Raw genomic sequence first — 22258 nt, forward strand, 5'->3', positions numbered from 1 at the left:
ATGGTGGTCCATACTCCATCGAGTTGGTCAGAGAGGGTCAGGAATGGTTCTGCAGCCATGCCGGAGCAGTGACTACAGGCACCCCAAACCATGGCCCTCTGGACCCTCCAGAACCGGAGATATGGGCTTATGATTTGCAGGGTTTCGGACTTAGCCGCTTTCTCGTGCCGTTTCTGCCGCCGCCATTGTAACCTATGGCGTGACCCGCTCAGCCGTCACGACCCTTTCCAGGGGTCCTGGATACTTGGGCCAGGTGCTGGTCTAGTGAGGGGAGGCCTAGGAACTAGGGGCAAAAAGAAGTTTATTTCTGGGTGCCCTAGAACCTAAGATTCCCACGCCACTTGTCTTTGAACTTGACCTAACATTGATGAAAGCTCTTTTTCAGAAAATGTATCCCCTTTGCGGTTTTGCGGTTTGGACGGCTGCCAACTCGTTCCTGGAAAGCGCCATCGAGGAATCTCCATTGAAGTCAATGAGCCCATTGACTTACAATGGGAAACCGCCGCTCCTCTTCTCGGACGCCACCTGCTGGTCTTCGAGGGAAACAGGTCCAAAACAGCTAGATCCGCCATTGAAATGAATGGAGCTCCAATGGCGGGCTATGGGACTCTGCAAAATGGTGCCTGAAAAGGCGGGAAAAGTAAACAAAGGGCTATAATCACTATTCAACTATTAACCCTTGCTCTCCCGGATGGATCCCAGTGTGTGTGTGGTACAGACACTGACATTATAATGAAACATGGGAACAGGGGAACATACATTTTCATGACATAGCAAGGTGTAAGCCACATTCCTGGACCACAGCCCAGTTAACCCCTTGCCTCCCTGGTGAGGTCAGGGGGTGGCCATATGGGGTGCAACCCCTTTAATACCGGGCCAACCCCCCTCTCCCTCTACAACATATAAATGGCAATCACCCCTAATATTCCATAAAACAAATACATAATTAAAAACATAATTTAACTCCAGACCTATCTCTACCTGCAGCTCCTAAGAATAAACATGTACTACCAGAAAGCAAAAAAAATCACTATTTCAAGAAAGAAGCTAAATCAAATTCAATTTATTTATTTATAAAATATTTTACCAGGAAGTAATACATTGAGAGTTACCTCTCGTTTTCAAGTATGTCCTGGGCACAGAGTTAAGACAAATAATACATGGTTTCAAATACAGTTACATAAATGAACAGGATATACATTATATACAAGACATTGCATGCACAGTTAAAGAAAATATATATTATGGGCGTATGAAACAGTTACAGACCAGATTAAAATGTGAGACAGCCTTAGATTTGAAAGAACTTAAACTGGTGGTGGATGTGAGAGTCTCTGGTAGGTTGTTCCAGTTTTGGGGTGCACAGTAAGAAAAGGAGGAACGGCCGGATACTTTGTTGAGCCTTGGGACAGTCTTTTGGAGTCTGATCTCCGGTGATAAGTGCTGCATGTGGTAGGGGTGAGGAGCTTGTTCAGATAGCTGGGTATCTTGCCCATAAATAATTTAAAGGCAAGACAGGAAAGGTGAACTTGCGCCTAGACTCTGGTGATGACCAATCTAGTTGTTTGAGCATTTCGCAGTGATGTATGTTGTAGTTCCATTGGAGAACAAAACGACAAATTGAATTGTAGAGTATGTCAAGTTTGCTAAGGTGGGTTTGAGGTGCCGAGCCATATACTATGTCTCCATAGTCAATAATTGGCATTAGCATCTGCTGTGCGATACGTTTTCTGACCAGGAGACTTAGGGAGGATTTGTTCCTGTAAAGTACCCCTAGTTTGGCATAGGTCTTGGTTGTCAGGGTATCAATGTGCTTTCTGAATGTTAAGTGGGAGTCAAACCATAAGCCCAGGTATTTAAAACTAGTGGCAGGGGTTAGGGTGGTGTTAGCGTTGGTTCTAATCAGGAGCTCAGCCGCTGGAAGCTTTAAAAATGTAGTCTTGGTCCCAAATACCATTGTTACAGTCTTGTCAGTGTTTAAAAACAGTTTGTTTTGGGAAATCCAGTTTTCGAGTCTCAAAAAGTCAGACTGAAGTATGTGTTGAAGGTCACAGAGGCTATGGCTGCGTGCATATAGGATTGTGTCATCTGCATACATGTGTATTGAGGCTTCCTTACAAGCTGTGGAAAGATCATTAATGAACACTGAGAAGAGTAGGGGCCCCAGAACAGAGCCTTGCGGGACACCACAGGTGATATCCAAGGGGTTGGAGTTAGAGCCTGAGATGGACACATGTTGGGATCTTCCTGATAGGTAGGACTGAAACCAGTTTAAAGCATGTTTCCCTATTCCAGAGCTCTGGAGTTTGTTAAGCAGGATAACATGAACAACTGTGTCAAAAGCCTTTGCAAAATCTAGGAATACTGCACCAGTGAGTTGTCCCCATTCCATTCCACACTGGATTTGATTGCAAACTTTTAGCAGGGTACAATGTTCAAGCCATCAGGGGCAAGGGTCTTGAGTGTGTATATCCAGAAACTTTCACGTCTGGACAACACACCCAACCTATCACCCCCCCTCCAGTTGGCTTTTGGACAATCAATGCCTTTACATGTTAAACCTTGTGGGTTTTGCCCATGTTTAACCCTAAAGTGGTTGGAGACACTGTGTCTCCAATCCTCTTTTTATGTTGTAGATATACTCTGCAAAATGCCTCTTAAGTGGTTGTCCCGTTCTTCCAATATACTGTAACCCACACGGGTATTCCAGTATATATACACTATAACTTGTTTTGCAATTGATAAATTTCTCAATGTCATACGTTTTACCTGTGACATTGGATTTAAATCCCTTGTATTTTGAGCTATAACCACAACCAATGCACGTCCCACATGTATAATATCCCTTAAGGTTATTCAACCATGTTATACTTTTACTTTTTGAGGCACTGATAGAACAACTCAGTGCCAATGTAATTTTCAAATTCCTTGCTTTTTTATAAACTATTTGTGGTTTGGTGGGTAGAATCAACCTCAATCCCTTGTCCCTTTGCAGTATCTCCCAATGTTTATTAAATATGCTGTTAATTTTGGGAGCCATACTATTATACTGGGTGATGAATGGGATAAAAACTTCTTGGTTGCAACTTCTAAATCATTAATCACCATCTCGGTGAACGTATCTATACAATTACCTCTAACAGCCTTCAGATAGAATACTGAGGGATTCCTAAACGGGGTGAGAGGAGGTGGGACTTTTTTATGCAAAGTCACAAGACTGACGGCAATGGCTGATTTATAGTTATCAGTACTGTACATAGCATTTTACTTTTTTTTTGTCTTAGATGAAGAAATCATTCCCTACAGTAAACCCAACTTCCTATCAAGAAGTCAAATGTCTAGCAATTGTTCCACAACAGGAAGCAGCTCCTCCAGAGGGTCAGCAGGATCTAAAGGTCATGCATCCGGAAGAAGCAAAACAAAAGGAGACCGCAAAGAGGTAGATTACACTTTTTGTATGTGTGTCCAAAGGTCACACCACCCGAGATATTAACAACGTCATGTTCTACTTTCATACTAATCAAGAGGACACCTGGAGTGAGTAATAAAGTTGAATGGAACTATTAGGTTAATTACCAATGTGACATAAAATTCTATCGATTTAATAGAGTATAGATTAAATATTAAATGTCTTACCGTTTCACTGCAGACAGGTACAGAAACGTATGTATTATGAAAGCAACATGATTTAAGACACCAAGAACTATTACAAATTCCTTGTAGTTGCACATCAAAACAGTGAAATGAATGGCAATGCTTTACCAAATAAGAAGGCAGAACTACTTAAAAGCTATTGTGTTTGCACTCATTTTAGACTATCAGATAAGAATATCGAGAATGATGGCCTGAAAACTGTCTGTAGCACTTACTCTTGTATAGACATACAGGAGCATTCACTTGTATTTATCAATGTATCTCATTTTGTAAAACACTGACTCAATGTTACATTACAAATGAGCTGTAGTGGAATGTATGCCTTTTTGCAGATGACACAAAGATCTGCAACCAGATTAACACTCCAGGAGGAGTAAACAAAATTACTAATGATTTAGATCTATTTGAGAAATGGTAAAGAGTGTGGCAACTAGAATTTAATGCCAAAAAGTGCAGAATACTGCACTTGGGTTGCAGCCAGAATACAGGATTAATGGCACTTTAATGTCAACTACTATAGAGGAAAGGGACGTGGGAGTCATTGTTTCAGCAGACTTAAAAGTACGTGAGCAATGTAACAAAGTAATGCGGAAAGCCAGCAGGATGTTAGCTTGTATAGTGACATGTATTAGCAGCAGGAAAAGAAGGGCGTGATGTCACTTTATAGATCATTTGGTGAAACCTCTCCTAGAGTACCGTGTTCTATTCTGGAGACCATATCTCCAAAAGGACGCAAATAAATTGGAGATTGCAGAAAAGAGCTACTATAATGGTGCATGATCTACAGTATTAAATTTATCAGGAAAGACTACAGGACCTTAATGTGTAGCGCTTATAGGATAAAGGGGAGAGGTGGATACTATAGAGATGTTCAAATGTATAAGAGTATTTAACAAAGTACAGGAGGGAAGCATATTCCAGAGAGAGAGCAGTGCTAGAACAAGAAGTTGTGATCTGAAACTGGAGGGTGGCAGGCTAAGGGGAATTGGGAGGAAGTACTTCTTTACGGGAAGGGTGCTAGATTCATGAAATAGCCTCCCAACAGGCATGGTAGGGGCAAATACAGTAAGGGAATTCAAACATGCTTGGGATAGGCATACAGTAAGGCTATCCTATATATAAATAATCAAATAAGGGTCTGAGGTTTTACAGCAGATACTGTAAGAAAACGAGCAGACACGGTATGCCAAGTGGTTCTTATCTGCCGTCAAATTCTATGTTTCTATTGTAGCACTCCTCTCCCCCCCCCCCCCCCCGGGAAATTTATCCTGGCTACAGTTGTGTATGGTGCTCGGTACCTGTTTGGCTCAGGAGTTTCTCAGTGTTTCGCGGTGTAGTGGGCAATCAGGACAGGCTCACGGTGAGCCTAGATGTTCTTTCTTGTCAGCGACTCCAGCCATAGTGGGCTCCAGTAGAAATGAAAGCAATCCCCACCATGACAATCTTTTTTCCCCATACATCTGTCCAATAGATTGCGACTCAGCGAGATATATAAAAAGGGATGGTCTTTATTATGTAGCCACTGCTGATGTTCTTACAGCGATTGCAATCAGTTGTCAGGATAGTTTCCAGGCTCCTGGATGGTACAGGCCTGCTGGTAATGATGAGGCCTCACTAGAGTAGTGGAAGGCACCCAGACCATGAGGGACTGAGCACATGTCTTCCTCCCAGCCGGGAGGAGACTTGGCTTACATCCTCATCTCACAAAAAGGAAGAGGGACTGCCTGAACCCCACCTTGTGAGGGCTGGGTTCATCTCTATAATTTAGGACAGCTCCTCCTTGGTGCAAAATGGGAGGGCACAGGATCTGCATCCTTATTGGACATACATAGACTCCTATATCATCTCATCTTCCGCCACTCAAAGAATCTGTAGGAGGAGGGAAAAATCCCACAGGATAGCCTGTCACTATCTTGATCTTACTAGGACTTACATGACAGGGAAGGCAGAAAGATAGCTGGCCCAGCCATGGCTACACTATGTTAAGGTTACATAATTATAATGTAATCTTTATACAATTTGCTTATCTCAATTTGGCCAAAATCTCCAGTCAAAGATAGTTAATTCACAGTGTTAGTTTGATAGTTGACAATTATAATGCATGGAAACTGACAAAACAGAATTCCCTGTATGTTCTCTTCCCTTCCCTGAAAGACTGCTAGGTACTATATACTGTACGTGCTAACAGTTAGCATCATAAATCTGTAGGCAATTCTTCGTGAAAACTGTGTTCATTAAATAAAAACATAGTAAACGTCCTGCTATATAAAGACAATATATTTTCAAGGGCAAATATATCTAAAAAGATAAAGTTTTACTATTTCAGTAAACAACTTTCAAGGATTGAATGTGCAGAAGTCACCATTCCAGAAGAATTGTATCTGTATTTGATTAAATTAAACAACACAGACACTGTCTGTTTTTGAATAAAGGAACTGTGAGACAAGCTGTAGATTAGCTAAATTCCAAAAATGTGGACAGTGATTACTAACATTTTACTTTTCCAGTAGTTTATAGAACATGACCCAGTTGTTTTAAAGAAAGTGTTATTGTTTTAAAATACCCTTGGCTTACATTGTCTTTGCTCTGGAATAAATGCACCTTTAAACTCTGTTTTTCTTCCCAATTCAATTGTAGTCCCACTTAGCAACATGTTTCTGAGTTATAGTAGAGGAAACAATATCTTAACACACAATTTAAGATGTTTATTAAATAGAAAATTGGCTTAGAAAATGAGGTCCGAATGCTTATATCTAAAAGAACTGTAACAAATGCCAAAAATACTGTATGCAATGCTCACTGATATTTTCACAGGTTACTATAGTCAGACGTTTCTACCCAGTTTAAACAATACCAACGTTGCTGGTCAGAGCTTCGTTAGTAGTGGTGTCTAAAAAATCAAAACATGGAAATGTACAGCAGCATTTCACAGAATAAACAAGGCAATTTAAGAAAAATTAGATGCCGTACCTTTTAATTCACCCACTTTAGGAAGTCCAGAGTATATAGTTTAGTTTATAGTATTGCTATGTTATACTAATGATAGGTACAGAAATATGTTGAGTAAAAAGTGACCAAAACACTCTACTGTACAGCAATGATAAAGAACACAGCTTCACGTCTCAGGCAAGCCCTCTAACCCAGCCTGACTCCATACTTACACAGCCTGCAGCCAGGATCAATGTTAAAATGAATAGGAAGCAAAAAGTTATCCACTGTGTGTGTTCATTTGTAAGTCGTTACCCAGAATCACTGGACGAACTGTATGCTGAGTGAGTATGGGGTTAGGCAGGTTTAGAGGACTTGCCTGAAGCATGTGAATGTCAGTGAGTGTTCTTTATCATTGTTGTACTAATAATGCAAATTTCACTTAAACGTCTCTTTACATAATAGGTATCTGTCTGTGATCAACACTATTAGCTTGAGAAATCCATGAATTCTAAAATGCTAAAAATTGTTCTTTGAACATTGCATGATAAAAGACAAAACCATGTTTTTATAGGTGATAAGGCTTTTTACCTTTCCTACTGCTGCGTTTGTAACTTGTTTACTAAATTTGCAGTATCCCAGAACATTAGGGCCAGGAACCTCATCACCATCGTGTTCCTGGCATTAGCCAAGCTGGCTATTTACAGGTCCAGGAAGTAGCGGCTGGTTGGGGAGGTATCCCTTACCTGCGAGGCCCTGTTCTGGGTGCTGGTGTACTCCTGTATCAGAGTAGAGTTCACCCATTCTGTGACCACTGGGCAAGTATCTGCATTTGCCTCTCAGTGGGCCGTAAGTGGAGTGCCCTGCTCGGTATCCCCCTATCAGGTTTAATTTGTACTAAACCTCCTTATTTCGTGCACTTTTTACTTTTTTTTACAGTGCACTTTTGGTTTACGTTGTTTATTTCTTTATCTGGCTTTTATTTTTCCATTAAGTCCTTAAGTGGACTAATGGATTTCCATTTCTATCAGTCAAGCCTAGATAAAATAGTTCTGTTTGTTTAAAATTAGCTAGAATAGTTTTTGTTCAGATACCAACATAAGAACATACATTTTATGGTTACCTACTGTGGGAAAGGGAATAGATTGTATTTTCCTTTTTAAAAGATCAACCTAAGAACAGTACTTCTTTTCTGTAATATCTAATATAGTGTGTATTTTATCCGCCCTAATTCTTGACTAAGTAATTATACATTGTTTTGTGTGTAATGTCACAATATATACTGTATTACGAAGTCAAAGTGCAACGTTCCTCTGATGTGACTACATTTCCTGAATTCTTGTGTTTAAACAAAGGTTAGAATCATTTCGTCTAGGATGTAAGTCTTGAGTTACATGTTTCCTTTTTCAACGTTTATTTTATTTTTATCAGTGTTACTCAGTGGGAAGTGATGAGTAATGCTGAGCTGGGTCTTCAGAACAATGATTTGGTATGCAAAGAAGTTTCAGCTGTTTTTTGAGGTTATGTGCTGATGGATGAGGTTGCTTATTGTACAAAATGTATGGTTCTTTTTTCAGCACAAGGACATTATTATGCAGTAATAGTGACAAATGTTCATAATTATCAGTAATGCACATGTTCTCCAAATGACTGAATTGTGGGAAATTGTATAGTAGAACACACGCATTCCCACTTTCTTGCAGCATAACAGAGCACTTCTTAAAATCAATAATCTCCCCTTACTCTTATATTTTGTATTTTTCTTACATAATAGGACCCGGGTGGTCCTCCTGTTCGCAAGATACGTAGAAGTGCTGTTATTGGTTTAAATATCTCTCATGGGGAAACTAAATGGGTGTCAAATCTTTGGGGTCCCGTGGACCAACATGAAGCTACAACGTCATGTGTTGTGACTCCTATTGGACTCCCATTTTCATCTCCTAGTAAATAGCAATCCTGTAATAAAAAAAAAAGAGGGAGGGAGTGTGACGGTAGGGGTAGCTGGCATCCCGAAACTGAAATGAAGCCCAAGTAGCTACCCTTAAATCCATGTAACTTGGCCACCTATGTAGCGCTTATTTTGGCCAAATGTACTTTAATATCTGAGGGAGAACATGGAATGTATAATGCCCTATGTATGTAAGCCAAAGCACTTTATTCCCTGTAAATGCAATCCCCTAGTTTAGTGAATCCACATTGTTCTGTGATGTGATTTTGGAGTCAGCCCTATAAAGTGTAAATTGGATTATGTGACTGTACAGTATGTGCTCATTTCTAAGATAGAAGACTTGTAATGTGATTTGCATGTGTACATTTCTTTGGAGGGGACTCTGTGATTTAATCAGCTTAGGTTCCTGCAGAGAAATGTATATTTAGACAAAGGCTAGGAGCGTGAAGGTGTTAAAGATATTTGGTGAGTGGGAAAGAGTGGACAATCAGGTCTACTCTGATTGGCCAGCAGCCTCTGTCCCATGTAAAGGATAGCCACAGAGGGCTATACAAGAGGCACTGCTGATCAGAGAATATATCTGAGAGACTGAGAGACATTCTGTGAAGGAGTTTGAATTTTGACGGTGACCAGCTGGAGATACATGTCAGAGGGGCTGCTGTGTGATCAGCACTCTGATTTCCTGGATGAGAAGCGGACAGGGCAAGCCTTCTTGAAGCAGGCCCCTGCACCTACTGTAGCGAGGCTAGAGTCTACTCCCCAGGTCCACAGTTGGGATTGTATCGTGTTTTGTGCATCTTTGTTTTGTCTGATGGCGTGCCAGAATAAACCTCATTTTATTCAACAACCTTGTCCTGTCTGGTGCTAGTGATCCCGGTGGTTTCGGTGCAAAAGTAGTGGTCTATCGTGACAGGCTTTTTCTGGTGGCATAGCAGTGGGATCACTGGGGTTTGTGTTGGGATTTCTTACAGGAAATCACAGCTCAAAGACAGTCTTGAATTTTCGAGACCGCAGGACAAGTTGTTCCAGACAAATGTTGCACAAATCTGATATTTTACTATTCGATCACATTTATATTAGTTTGGGTAAATCTGAAGATGGCTGGCCTGGTACCAACAATCGTTAGTTGCCCAGTGCACAAGATATGGGCTGCGAGTTACGGCCGAGGTACAATGGGCCTTGTTGAGGACCTTGAGTGGCACAAAGCGGACTTGGCTAAGTACGCTAATACAGATAGTGTTTGTGCGGCTTTGGTTGCAGCATTGGGTCCAGGCTCAACCGAGGACTATCGCTTGTATGTTATCCACCTACTAAGAGGTCTTGCAGGACCTGCTCCAATCAGATTACCGCAGGCTCAGCCGGAGAAGCAGGTCACAAACCCCGCTACAGTGCATGTGAGCCGAGCGCTTCCAGTAGCTGACTCTTCCCAAGCCACCAAGCCATGGTGGAGTCAGCTGGATACCAGAGGGGCTGCAGCCAAGATGGCAGAGTATGCCCATGAGGGCCGGTGCTCCTGGGGAGACCGGACGAACCATCTGTGGATGGAGTGCCACAAAGTATCCTGCTCGAGTAACCCCAATCAGGGGCAATGTTCCCCATCTACAGGGCTGACAGCCTATAGGCTAGCCCTAGCAAAGTAACAGACAGCAGCCGTGCAGCCAGAGAAGCAGACGACCCAGCCAGCGGTCTCTTCAGCAGCTACTAGCGGTGCAGAGATGCAGTTTGACGGGCAGCAGAGTGCAGCCATTTGGCTGGAGGACCAAGCGGTCCATGGAAGATTTTTGTATACAGTGGTCCCAGGCAATGGGCAGACGGTCAGCCTGGGGGACACCAGTGCTATGGTACCTCTGGGGCAGCAGAGAAATGGTCTGCCCAGAGCAACAGCTCCCACAGACGGGGATGCTGGTGAAGCTACCGGGAGAGGATGCTCCTATGACTCCAGTCACAGGATGCCAAAGTCAGACAGTTGCCCTGGCGGTGGTCCCTTGGGCACCGCCATCCATCACAGTGTTTCATGCTCCGCAACCTTTGGAGCTAACAGCAGTGATCGCCACTCCCCTGCTTTTGGAGCCATCATGTTCTAGGGTCACCGAAGAGACCAGGCAGGTAAGCCAGACCCAGCCTAACCTCTGTCCTGACATCCCTGCTGACCATTCCCGTGACAAACTGATTGAGGGTGAACGGCTCAGTGAGTGGCCCCAGGAGAGGGTGCGGGCAGACACTGATCTGGAGGGTTGGCCGAGTCTGCCTCCAAGAACATGCCCAATCAGTTCCCTGGACCCTGTGTGCTTGTATACTGGGAACCAGCACCCGCCTCGGTTGCTCCGGCCAGGCGGGACAGAGAGTGGCCAGCTGGGGGTCCTTGGGTAGATAGGGCCCAAGTGGTTGCAGGGGACTAAGGAGATCCTGCTGACAGGGCATCAGGGGGTTGCTTGTACCAGAGCCCGGCTAGTGCAACCATTCTGCAGGCTAGAGGCATCCCAGGAGGTATCAGCATTCAACCGTACCTGGGATGTCTGCCAGCAAGTAGGCAGGCCACGGGACAGTGGTGTGAGGGCTCCCCGGAGATGGTCACCAGGGGTATTTAAGCCCTTACAGCACAAGGCTGTTAGTGGGTCAGCGGTGTTAGCTGTATGCTCTCCCTGATGTCCTAGGAGAGGCTAGGCAGGTAGGCTCAGTGGAGCAGCTCGCATATCCCCAGCGGTAGCAAAGGTGAGAGGTAGTGGAGAGAGAGCGAGTCCTGGTTCCGGAGAAGCCGAGCAGGATTCATCCACCTGATTGCCTGGTCAACCCCGGGGATCACAGATCCCTCCACTTGATAGCATACCAGGTCTCGGTGGAGGGGGAACGGAACATGGAGAAGGAGTTAGAGGAGACGCAGGGCTACCGTAAGAGGGGAAAGCTGGGATAGCGTCCCAGACAGAATCCTGACTGAGGTGAACAAGAGGCGGCTCGAGGTGCTGGCAGCCTGGTCCCCCGAGTGCGGGGCAGTGTTACAGGCTCTGCCAATGTGCCTGGCTAGTGCTTGGACTCAGGAGTGCTGGCAGCCCTATGTATGTGGGAAGCCCTATCCAGGGCTCGTGGAGAACAACCCTGTGACAGGGTGAATGAACGTTACCAGCCATATACCTGGCAAACCTATGTTTAGGCTTGCAGTGCAGCAGTGACGAGGTCAAGTTTCAGTTGAGAAGGGCTGCTTAATTAGTCTGACCCCAGCTGCATAATCAAGGTGTTTTAAAACCCCCAGGCTGTACACACATGCAAGCTAGCTGGTCAGGAGACAGGACTGAAATACTGAAGAGATTACTGCTATAAGGTCTGTTTTTCAAAGTACGTGTGATGAACTGTCTGTGTCCTGCATGCTGAAGAGAAGCTGCCTTGTTTTCTATGCTGAAGAGAAGCTTTTTTTGTCTGCTGAAGAGAAGCTATTTTGTTTTTGTATGCTGAAGAGAAGCTATTTTGTTTTGTGTGCTTTGTGTTTTTAAGGCTCCATAAAGAAGCCTTATCTAGAGAACCCGTGTGTGTGGTTGCATGTACCCTGCAACAAACCCCCTAAATTGGTTGTGGAGGATGCCCGTGGAGATTGAGACCTGGTTAACCGGGAGCCGTGCCCTTCAGGACTTGGACTTCGATAAGGGTAACGGGCATGGCAGCACAGATGATCTCTCCCGGCTGGACATATCCAGCGACCAACGCACATCAAGTACTTCCAGGCTTTTGGAGCCAACTGATTGGGTGACTACCCCAGAGTCTTCTTCTTGAGGGGGAGATGTGATGGTAGTGGTAGCTGACACCACAAAACTGAAATGAAGCCCAGCTAGCTACCCCTAAATCCATGTAACTTGGCCACCTATGTAAGGTTTTATTTTGGCCAAATGTACTTTAATATCTGAGGGAGAACAGGGAATGTATAATGCACTATGTATGTAAGCCCAAGCACTTTATTCCCTGTAAATGCAATCCCCCAGTTTAGTGAATCAACATTGTTCTGTGATGTGATTTTGGAGTCAACCCTGTAAAGTGTCAATTGGATTATGTGACTGTATGTACTCATTTCTAAGATAGCAGACTGGTCATGTGATTTGCATGTGTACATTTCTATGGAAGGGACTCTGATTTAATCAACATCTGTAGAGAAATGTGTATTGACAAAGGCTGGGACTGTGGAGGTGTTAAAGACATTTGGTGAGTGGGAAAGAATGGACAATCAGGTCTGCTCTGATTGGCCAGCAGCCCCTGTACCATGTAAAGCAGGCCTGCACAACATACGGCCCGTCTGGCCTCTCTGTGCGGCCCGCGATGAATCTGGCCGGGCGCCAGTTTAATAAATAATTTTTTTTTTTAAATGGCGGCGATTCCCCGCAGTCCCGGCGCGCATGCACAGGGCCTGCTCCCCCTCCCTGCTCCCTCCCCCCTCCCCCCCCCGCTCGCAACGTGGGACGGAGGGGGAAGTCACAGCCAGCTGAGCTCTTCTGCGGCCACTCCCCCCCCCTGATCCCAATGTGGATATGTGAGGTGAGGTGCATTGAGGTGAGGTGCAGGGGGGTGAGGTGCAGGAGGGGTGATGTGCAGGGGTGATTGGAGGTGCAGGGGGGCGATTGGAGGTGCAGGGGGGTGATTGGAGGTGCAGAGGGGTGATTGGAGGTGCAGGGGGGGTCATTGGAGGTGCAGGGGGGTGATTGGAGGTGCAGGGGGTGATTGGAGGTGCAGGGGGGTGATTGGAGGTGCAGGGGGGTAATTGGAGGTGCAGGGGGATGATTGGAGGTGCCGGGGTGGTCATTGGAGGTGAAGGGGGGGTCATTGGAGGTGAAGGGGGGGTCATTGGAGGTGAAGGGGGGGTCATTGGAGGTGAAGGGGGGGTCATTGGAGGTGCAGGGGGGTCATTGGAGGTGCAGGGGGGGTCCTTGGAGGTGAAGGGGGGGTCATTGGAGGTGAAGGGGGGTCATTGGAGGTGAAGGGGAGGGTGATTGGAGGTGAAGGGGAGGGTGATTGGAGGTGAAGGGGGGCTATTGGAGGTGCAAGGGGGGTCATTGGAGGTGCAGGGGGGTCATTGGAGGTGCAGGGGGGGTCATTGGAGGTGCAGGGGGGTGATTGGAGGTGCGGGGGGTGATTGGAGGTGCAAGGGGGGAGAATGATGTGAGGTGCAGGGGGGGAGAGTGATGTGAGGTGCAGGGGGGGAGAGTGATGTGAGGTGCAGGGGGGAGAGTGATGTGAGGTGCAAGGGGGGAGAGTGATGTGAGGTGCAGGGGGGGAGAGTGATGTGAGGTGCAGGGGGGAGAGTGATGTGAGGTGCAGGGGGGAGAGTGATGTGAGGTGCAGGTGGGGAGAAGGATGTGAGGTGCAGGGGGGTGGGATGTGTGTGGTGTGCAGGGGGGTATTGTGTGTTTTATGTGGAGAGGGAGTATTATGTGTGTGGGTGAGGGGGAGAGATGGGGGGTATGAGAGATAGATGGGGAGTATCGCAAAGGTTGATAGTGAGGGGGGATATATGAGAATGATGATGAGTGCTGGGGGAGATATATGAGGATGATGATGATGATGATGAGAGGTGCTGGAGAGAGATGATGATGATGATGATGATGATGATGATGATGATGATGATGATGATGATGATGATGATGATGATGATGATGATGATGATGATGATGATGATGATGATGATGATGATGATGATGATGATTGTACCCGTGCGGCCCAAATTTTTTTTTCTTGGAGCAGTTCGGCCCTTCTCGCTTTACGAGTTGTGCAGGCCTGATGTAAAGGATAACCACAGAGGACTATATAAGAGGCATTGCGGATGAGAGACTATCTGAGATACTGAGAGACATTCTGTGAAGGAGTTTGGGTCTTGACTTTCACCAGCTGGAGATACATGTCAGAGGGACTGCTGTGTGATCAGCACTCTGATATCAGCACTCTGATATCCTGGACGAGACGCGGACAGGACAAGCCTTCTTGAAGCAAGCCCCTGCACCTAGCGAGGCTAGAGTCTACTCCCCTGGTCCTCAGTTGTTATTATATCTTAAGATCTTGTGCATCTTTGTTTTGTCTGCTGGCGTGCCAGAATAAACCTCATTTTATTCAACAACCTTGTCCTCTCTGGTGCTAGTGATCCCGGTTGTTTTGGTGTAAAAGTACTGGTCTCCCATGACAGGGAGGGTTAGAAATGCTGGGATTACTGCTTTAAATAGAAATTAATTAATTAGTAGTTCAGATATGCCAATTTTGTCACATTTAATTTTCTCACTAACAATTGAATAATATAGAGAGAATCAAATTAACTCTACATTAATATGTTTGGTTTAAAGCTTTAGTCTCACGTAACAAGATCTGTTGAAGTTGTGCCCATTTTTTTTTAACAATTTTAACAGGTGTGCCATAATTTAAAACATGTTAAATAAGTTTGTAGCTTTAAACCAAGATGCCTATTCTTTAAATGAAAAATCATTAATATTTTGCAGAACAGTAAATAAGTGGAGAATTTCACAATTAAGCATCTGGTCATGGTGAAATAGTCAGTTTATACTTTACAAATAAATGTCTGATCTGTCTATGTATAACTGTGGTATTAGAGGAGCTATCCATAATTTAGATTTGTGGATTTAAATAGTAAAAATGTGAAATAATTTTGAGTATTAAAAAGACAACAACATAAGAAGGACAGTTAACTTCAAATTTACAGTACTGTATATCTAATTTGTGAAGCTCTGTGTGTATAGGTACTCATGTACTACTACTTTGTATCTTCATGATTCTTTCTTTAATTTTGTTGAACTTTCTGGTCTTGATTAAGGCCATAAACTGTGGGTGTTGCATATTTACTGTAGTTTCGATGCCCTTTGGTCAGTCATGAAACAAGTATCTCTTTGCCTCTTGGTTGTCCTTTGTAAAGGAAGGCCTGCCCTCAATAGGAGATTTGGTTACACTCTAAACACTGCGTGCCTAGGGACATCTTAAATCTACTCAGGTTTCTGAATGCTTTTTCCAACAGAAAATGCCTTTTACATCTTCATTAAAATCTCAGCAATCCAACTTCAAAGATACTGAAAGGCACCCATCTATCCCAGTGCAGAGTATTATGAGGAAAGAAATACAGAATCAAATATCAAGATGGAGAAATGTGATCAGACAACAGACATGAAAACTGAAGCATTTACTCTTTATTCTCAAGAGAAATATTTGCTTTTTTTGTGCTTTTTGATTTCAGTGACACGAATTTTGATGGATTTATTCATAGCCTGCAGTATCAATCTCTTAATGGCACTGTTTATTGATATGTCTGTGCTTTTGTATGACAAATTAGTCTGACTGGGGTAATTTTTCACCAAAGAGTGTACACATTATTGGAAGCAGTATCCTGAAAATACTTTTCTCAACCAGCCTGTTTTATAATACAGCAATGGACTATGTTATAGCTGATTGATACATAAAACAGCTCACGTTAACATTTGTGTTAATATTATGTAACCCATGTTCCCCCCCCCCCCCCCCCAGACACAGATTGTGCCTCTAGTGTATTGAGGGCTGGCTACATGTGTATGGTGGTGCATACCTGCTTGGAACAGGAGGGCCGGAGTCTCCCGCGTTGGTGTGGGGGATAACAGGGCCAGGCTTCTGGGGTATATGCCTCCATTCTTTAGTGGTTGTGGTGCAGCACCTCCATTCTCTGGCGAAACCTAGGGGATAGGTTGGAATCTTCCCAGAGAAAGCCCTGGTCCCAGGGCGAGAGATTCCAATCTCACACAGTCTTTTTAAAAGTAGCAGCAGCTCTTTATTCTCATGCAGCAGCTCACAGCAGCAGCAATAATACAGGTACACTTCCTCCTCCTCCTCCTTCTCCTCCAGACTGTACCCCCTCAGGATGGTCTGTGGGGTCTTTGCTCCCTGCTTCCACCCCAAACCTAGGGCGCTCAGGGTAGGGCTAGCTCTTCCCTCACCCCCTAAGCAGGGTGAGAGGAATTGGTCCACCTCCAGCTAACTAGGCCCTGCTCCTCTGGAACCTAGCTAGCTCACACAGTCTGACTGTCCAGTCAGACACTCCAACACTAAACTGACTGCACACGGACAGGAACTGCAACTAACTTTAGTCAGCCCCACCCCCATGATGTCAGCAGGCCCTCTCCTGTGTCTATGCCTTCCACACAGTCAGGGGCCTACCTCTATCACTCAAAGAAGGGCTTGGTGAGGGGGCGAAACCCATGGTTACTACTGGCGCCTGCCCTTACCAGGGCTTACTCCAGTAGGAGAAGGATAAGTAGCCCGCTCTTTCTTACAGGGGCTACAATTATATATCAGTTTTTATACCTAACAGTTTGATGGTAGGATGTTTTATTTGACCGAATTGCCAGGTTTAATTAAGTGTCATTTCAAGTCATCTCTGCAGGAAGAGAAAATGTCCACAAATAAAGTAACTTTTACATTGTTCCTGAGTTGAAAAATAAATGACACGGCTCAAATTCCATTAAACTTCACAGGATGCTGTGAATAGATATTGGAAGAAATATACAACCTGCTGAGTTCAAGAAATAACTCTTAACAGTGCAGTAGTGGAATAAAAACACTGAATTATTTACTGTACATTTTTGCTGATTATAACCTTCTGGCTTCCATAGCTATTTAATTTATGAAGGCAGTCTGTTTATAAAATGAAATAGAAGAGTGCCAATGTAAGGGGCAGTTCCACGTAGTGGTGGAAGGGGACATTTTAATAAGAACTTTTTCTTGTTATTCTTTCCTTATAGATTGATTTTCCCTTAAAATAAAAATAAGTCAAAATGTTACTTTATGTAAAAATTAGTCTATGTTTTCCAGGTTCTCCTAATTCAAAATGTTATTGGGTAATTATTGTTTTATCCCTGTATTATATGGCCATCATTTGTCTAACAAAAGATGAAAGGGTAAAGACTGGATGAACAATTTCCATACATACAGTATACATAAGTTTACAAACAGTGCCATCACAAAAGAGATTACACGAAGATTGGATAAATGCTCCAAATCAATTCAAAATACTAGTATGATTTGTATAAAAATATTTACATCACCTACATATAGCCTGTAGTTTGCAATCTTACTGTACCAAATACTACATCAGTCTACACACACTTAACCATTCACAGTTTTTTCAAAATCTGAGGAAGGACCATCTCATTTCCTACATTTGTATGCTCCGCCATTGTAAGAACGTTCTTTGATTTCTTACTATGTTGTAAAATAAATGATAACAATGTTTAATCTATTGTTCCACAGGAAAAGAGATGAAGAAACCCAGAGTGGTTGGTTAAAGAATACGGTTGATTAAACTCTTCTGCCAAGTCATTATACAAGAAGACATTTTGTCAAAAGACACTTTAAAACTGTTCCAAGTATTTTGCATTTATTGCTTATTTATGACCTTATTTTGGACCTTTGTTTTTCTTATTTTACATGTAAATATACCTTTCTTGGAATTCAATGTTTCTGGACATCCAAGGAATGTACTATATTTAAGTAAAAAAGCAAATTGTACATTAAAATGTTGCTGTTTTGAATGTGCCAAGTTTTATAGCAAGTATATGTTTGCACTCTTGCATATAAAGAAAGAAATGACTAAAAAAAGCACAAGGCTGTGTTGCATGCTGTCCCTTCACAGACGGAATTATTGAGAAAACCATCGTATCCAAGTGGAATTGAACCATTCCTGGAGTTATCAGGGATATTTGACTTCATATTTTCAAAAACAAAATGTAATGGTCACAAAATGGCTGTGGTAACATTTGACTGAACATGCAAGATTGTTCAGTTTAGGGTCCAGCAAATAACAAGACTGTAGATTAAAAGCATAAAATCGGAATAACCAAAATGTCTGCATTATCAAAGTCTGATATTTGAGGTGTTGCGGCTGTATACTGCGACCCCATATGACACTTAGCAATTTGCCTTCATAAAATTGTAGAGCCTATAACATGCATTGATTGGTAAGAGCCTGCGATTGATAAAAGCTTACAAGAGACAGTAATTGGTGAGATCCTACAACAGACAACTCCACAACTTTAAAACTACCATAAGTTGCAATGTACCAGTGTTGACTTTGAGGCAACAATTTGTAGACTATGATGATTGCTCTTATGGTAGTCAGGAAACTCATTTTGTATGCTGCAAATAAAGATTTTTGCTAAATATTCAAAAGGTTTTCTTTCATTCTAAATTAAGTTATCTGTATGCTGAGTTTAACTTTATCCTTGAAATGTACTGTAGGTTAAACATTCATGAGACATGCTAGGATTTATCTGCATATTTTTTCTGATTATTCTGTAGTTGGTGGGGTGTGTTCGTCTTATTTCAGAGTCTGTGTGTTGATTTGGTTACTTATCCTAGAAGTTGTAGTGCCAAGAATTTTTAGGGGCCAGACCAATATTTATTCTATTAACTCTTTTGAGAAACCACAGATGTGGGGTATTGTTTACATCCAGTATGATAAATGCTTGCAGTAAAGGTCTTTTATATCATCTATAATCAGCTGTTCCTACAATGGTTGATGCTTTTGTAGTTTTGTTACCGCCAGGCTGTCTTACAGTTAAGTATACCGTACCTAGTGGTACCCCAATTTATCTAAACCATAAATTGTGATAGTCAAATGAACAAGCAATAATGTTTAAATATGGGAATTGTGACGCATACATTTTTGAAGACCTGTGGTTTCATTGTTGAATCTGTTATAATTGTCAATCTCCAGGTGGGAACAATTCTAAACTTTTATATGCATATTTCGGTTAAAAAGACTCATGATGACCTGTTAAAAAATAATCAGCTTAAACAAAGGAGGAATCACCATTTAAAAGTTGTAATTTGTATTACTATTCGTATAAAAAACCCTGTATCTTGTCCAATCATACCCATGGGGCATATTCATTAAACTGTGATAATGGCATTTGGTGGCAAAACAGCCTTTTTCACACAGAAGATGCATCATACTGTATAAAGGAGTTAACGCGTGTCCATTTTTATTCACATATTTCCTAGTTCCAAGTATCACCTCTCTAGTATTTCCTCAGAGACCTACCATGTGAAGTATAGGATAATCTGGTTGGAAATATAAAAACAAATGGGCGATCTCTTTGATAATTCTTCAATTGATTCTTACTGCTTCAAATTGGATTCTGTTTCAGAACGTTTTTTCATGGGCAATATCGGAGTTTAATAAACAGACTACAACCTATTTAAAAAGCAAACCTTTTTTATAATAAAATGTGCCAAAATATTATTGTAATATTCAAGCCAATATTAGGTGTTAGACATTGAATTTATTTATGGTGGACAAATGCAACAAAGTGCCTCAATAATAAAATTTTGTTGTTAAACCCCTTTCTACAATGCATTGGTGCCCAATGTGTTCCTATCTCCTCTGGCAAGCAATTAATGAATATGGAATACACTTTGTACCAATTCACTGGCTGGATTATGTGTAGCCCATGATTGCCTTTTTTATAATATGTTACAAAAATATTGACACACAATATGGTGTACCCATTTTTAGAGAATTTTCAGATCAGGCTTGATCCAACATGCACAAACCCATTTGGTAATAAAGGCAGCAGTTATATTTTGGGAATTACAGAACATTAATCTCCTTCCCTGAATGAGCAGATAATGCATATGTACAGCTATACACTTCCAGTTCTTCCTTGCATTATGCCTGTATAATTTTATTTAGAAACCTGACTTTATGCCTCCCTTGCCATGGAGTCCTTCTTTTTTTTTGCCAGAATAATGTGCTGTTGGGCTCTGCTTCCCTAACTATGATAACTACCATGATTTGTATATTCATGCTTAAAATAGTTTTAACTGCAGTTCAAATTGGTGGGACAGACACTTTTTTTTAAAACATCAGTATAATTGACTTCCTTAGAAAGTTTAAATTACCTTAAAAGTAGCTGTCTTATCTATCTCTATCTTGTGAAAAATGAAAGTGCATCACTTTCATCAGGAACACTATTCAAGCGTAGCAGCTACTTATGTTTGACTAATGTTTACACCATATCTACTTTTAAAACAAAGGAACCAATCAAAACTAACAATGTTGATTACTTATAAACATCTTATCATCAAAAGACATTAGTTAAAAATTCTAAAACCTTTCTAAAGCCTTTGATTATCATGGACATGTTGAACGTTTGCAAAATTATGTACAATTTGTTTTTTTTAAAAGGTGTCAACTAATATATATATTTATATATTGATCAGGTACGCAACATGTGTAAAATACTGCAAGTAATAGAATGTTTACGATGAACATAGTAGCAGATGGTACGGGCATGTAGAAAACAAAGTCCTCTCCTAGCTGACGTGTTGGTTGAACGGCTCGTCTGGACTCAACGTGGAACGCCAAGTCACTGGGTTGATGCCGAACACGATCGCAGCTGCCTCCAGTCTCTTGCTGCCCGTCCTCCAATTTTCGCGAGAGCGACGTCAGACACAGATTGTAGTGCGTACACGGCAATGGGAGGGAGCAGTTGCCAACAGTAATGCACTATATATTATTATAATACTAATGCTACTATAATGCTGGCTAATAGGAGATTAGAAATGAAGGCTATAGCAAATGTATCATAATAGCCTCAGCCCTACACGTTTCGTCTTGTAGATAAAACTTCATCGCGAGAATTGGAGGATAGGCAGCAAGAGACTGGAGGCAGCTGCGATCGTGTTTGGCATCAACCCGGCGACATGGCGTTCCACATGGAGTCCAGACGAGCCATTCAACCAACACTGCAGCTAGGAGAGGACTGTTTCCTACATGCCCGTACCCTCTACTACTTTGTTCATCGTTAACTTGGTTACCTCACTATCAGCTCAAATCCTTGCTTTGTCCCCGTTATACTGATCTGGTTACATTTACTGTTTTAACTCTATTTGCGCATAAATATATATATATATATATAAATATATATATATATATATTACTCACCATAACTTAACTCAGTATTATGGTTTAGCCTATCCCATATCCTCTCTTGCATTCCCAGTAAAATCAACCCCACACTGATGAGACCTATCAAGGTCGAAACAGCTGTCTGTGGGTGGTTTTCTGGGTATGCACCTTAACCCTGGCTGTGCTCAAAGCTGTGACCATGCAGCAAGCTTAAGCCTATAGGGAACCATGTTAAAATGGTTATTGAGGCAAAAAGTGACACTGTGTGCTCATTTGCATGTCATTTCCCAGAATCCCTTGCTGCAGTGGAAGTGCTGTATGCTGGGTGATAATGGGGAAAGGCGGGGTTGCAGACCTGCCTAAGACATGCAGATGAGCATACAGTTATATTTGCATATTTGCTTTCCTGTGGAGGGTTTTTGTCACTTTTTTTACTCACCATAACTTAACTCAGTATTATGGTTTATATATATATATATATATATATATATATATATATATGTATATATATATATATGTATATATATATATATATGTATATATATATATATGTATATATATATATATATGTATATATATGTATATATATGTATATATATATATATATGTATATATATATATATATATATGTGTATATATATATATATATGTATATATATATATATATATATATATGTGTATATATATATATATATATATATATATATGTATATATATATATATATATATATATATATATATATATATATATATATATATATATATATATCCTAATAAACATGACTCTGTCTTTAGTTTGCTTTCAACCTAGGTTGGCC

At 42.0% G+C, this 22258-nt stretch overlaps 1 protein-coding gene across 4 annotated transcripts in view; it reads left to right on the forward strand.

Annotated features, from left to right (window-relative positions):
• Positions 1 to 20883, forward strand: part of ROBO3 (roundabout guidance receptor 3) — a 223843-nt gene extending 202960 nt beyond the window's left edge. For all 4 annotated transcript variants that reach the window (XM_075604305.1, XM_075604306.1, XM_075604304.1 and 1 more), the window contains 2 exons: positions 3285 to 3439; positions 17780 to 20883. In XM_075604305.1, the coding sequence (XP_075460420.1) occupies positions 3285 to 3439; positions 17780 to 17791 (167 nt within the window). In that variant the 3' untranslated portion in view covers positions 17792 to 20883. The remainder of the gene's footprint in view (positions 1 to 3284; positions 3440 to 17779) is intronic.
• The last annotated feature ends 1375 nt before the right edge of the window (positions 20884 to 22258 follow it).

The sequence above is a fragment of the Ascaphus truei genome, chromosome 6 (assembly GCF_040206685.1).
Source record: "Ascaphus truei isolate aAscTru1 chromosome 6, aAscTru1.hap1, whole genome shotgun sequence".
NCBI lineage: Eukaryota > Metazoa > Chordata > Amphibia > Anura > Ascaphidae > Ascaphus > Ascaphus truei.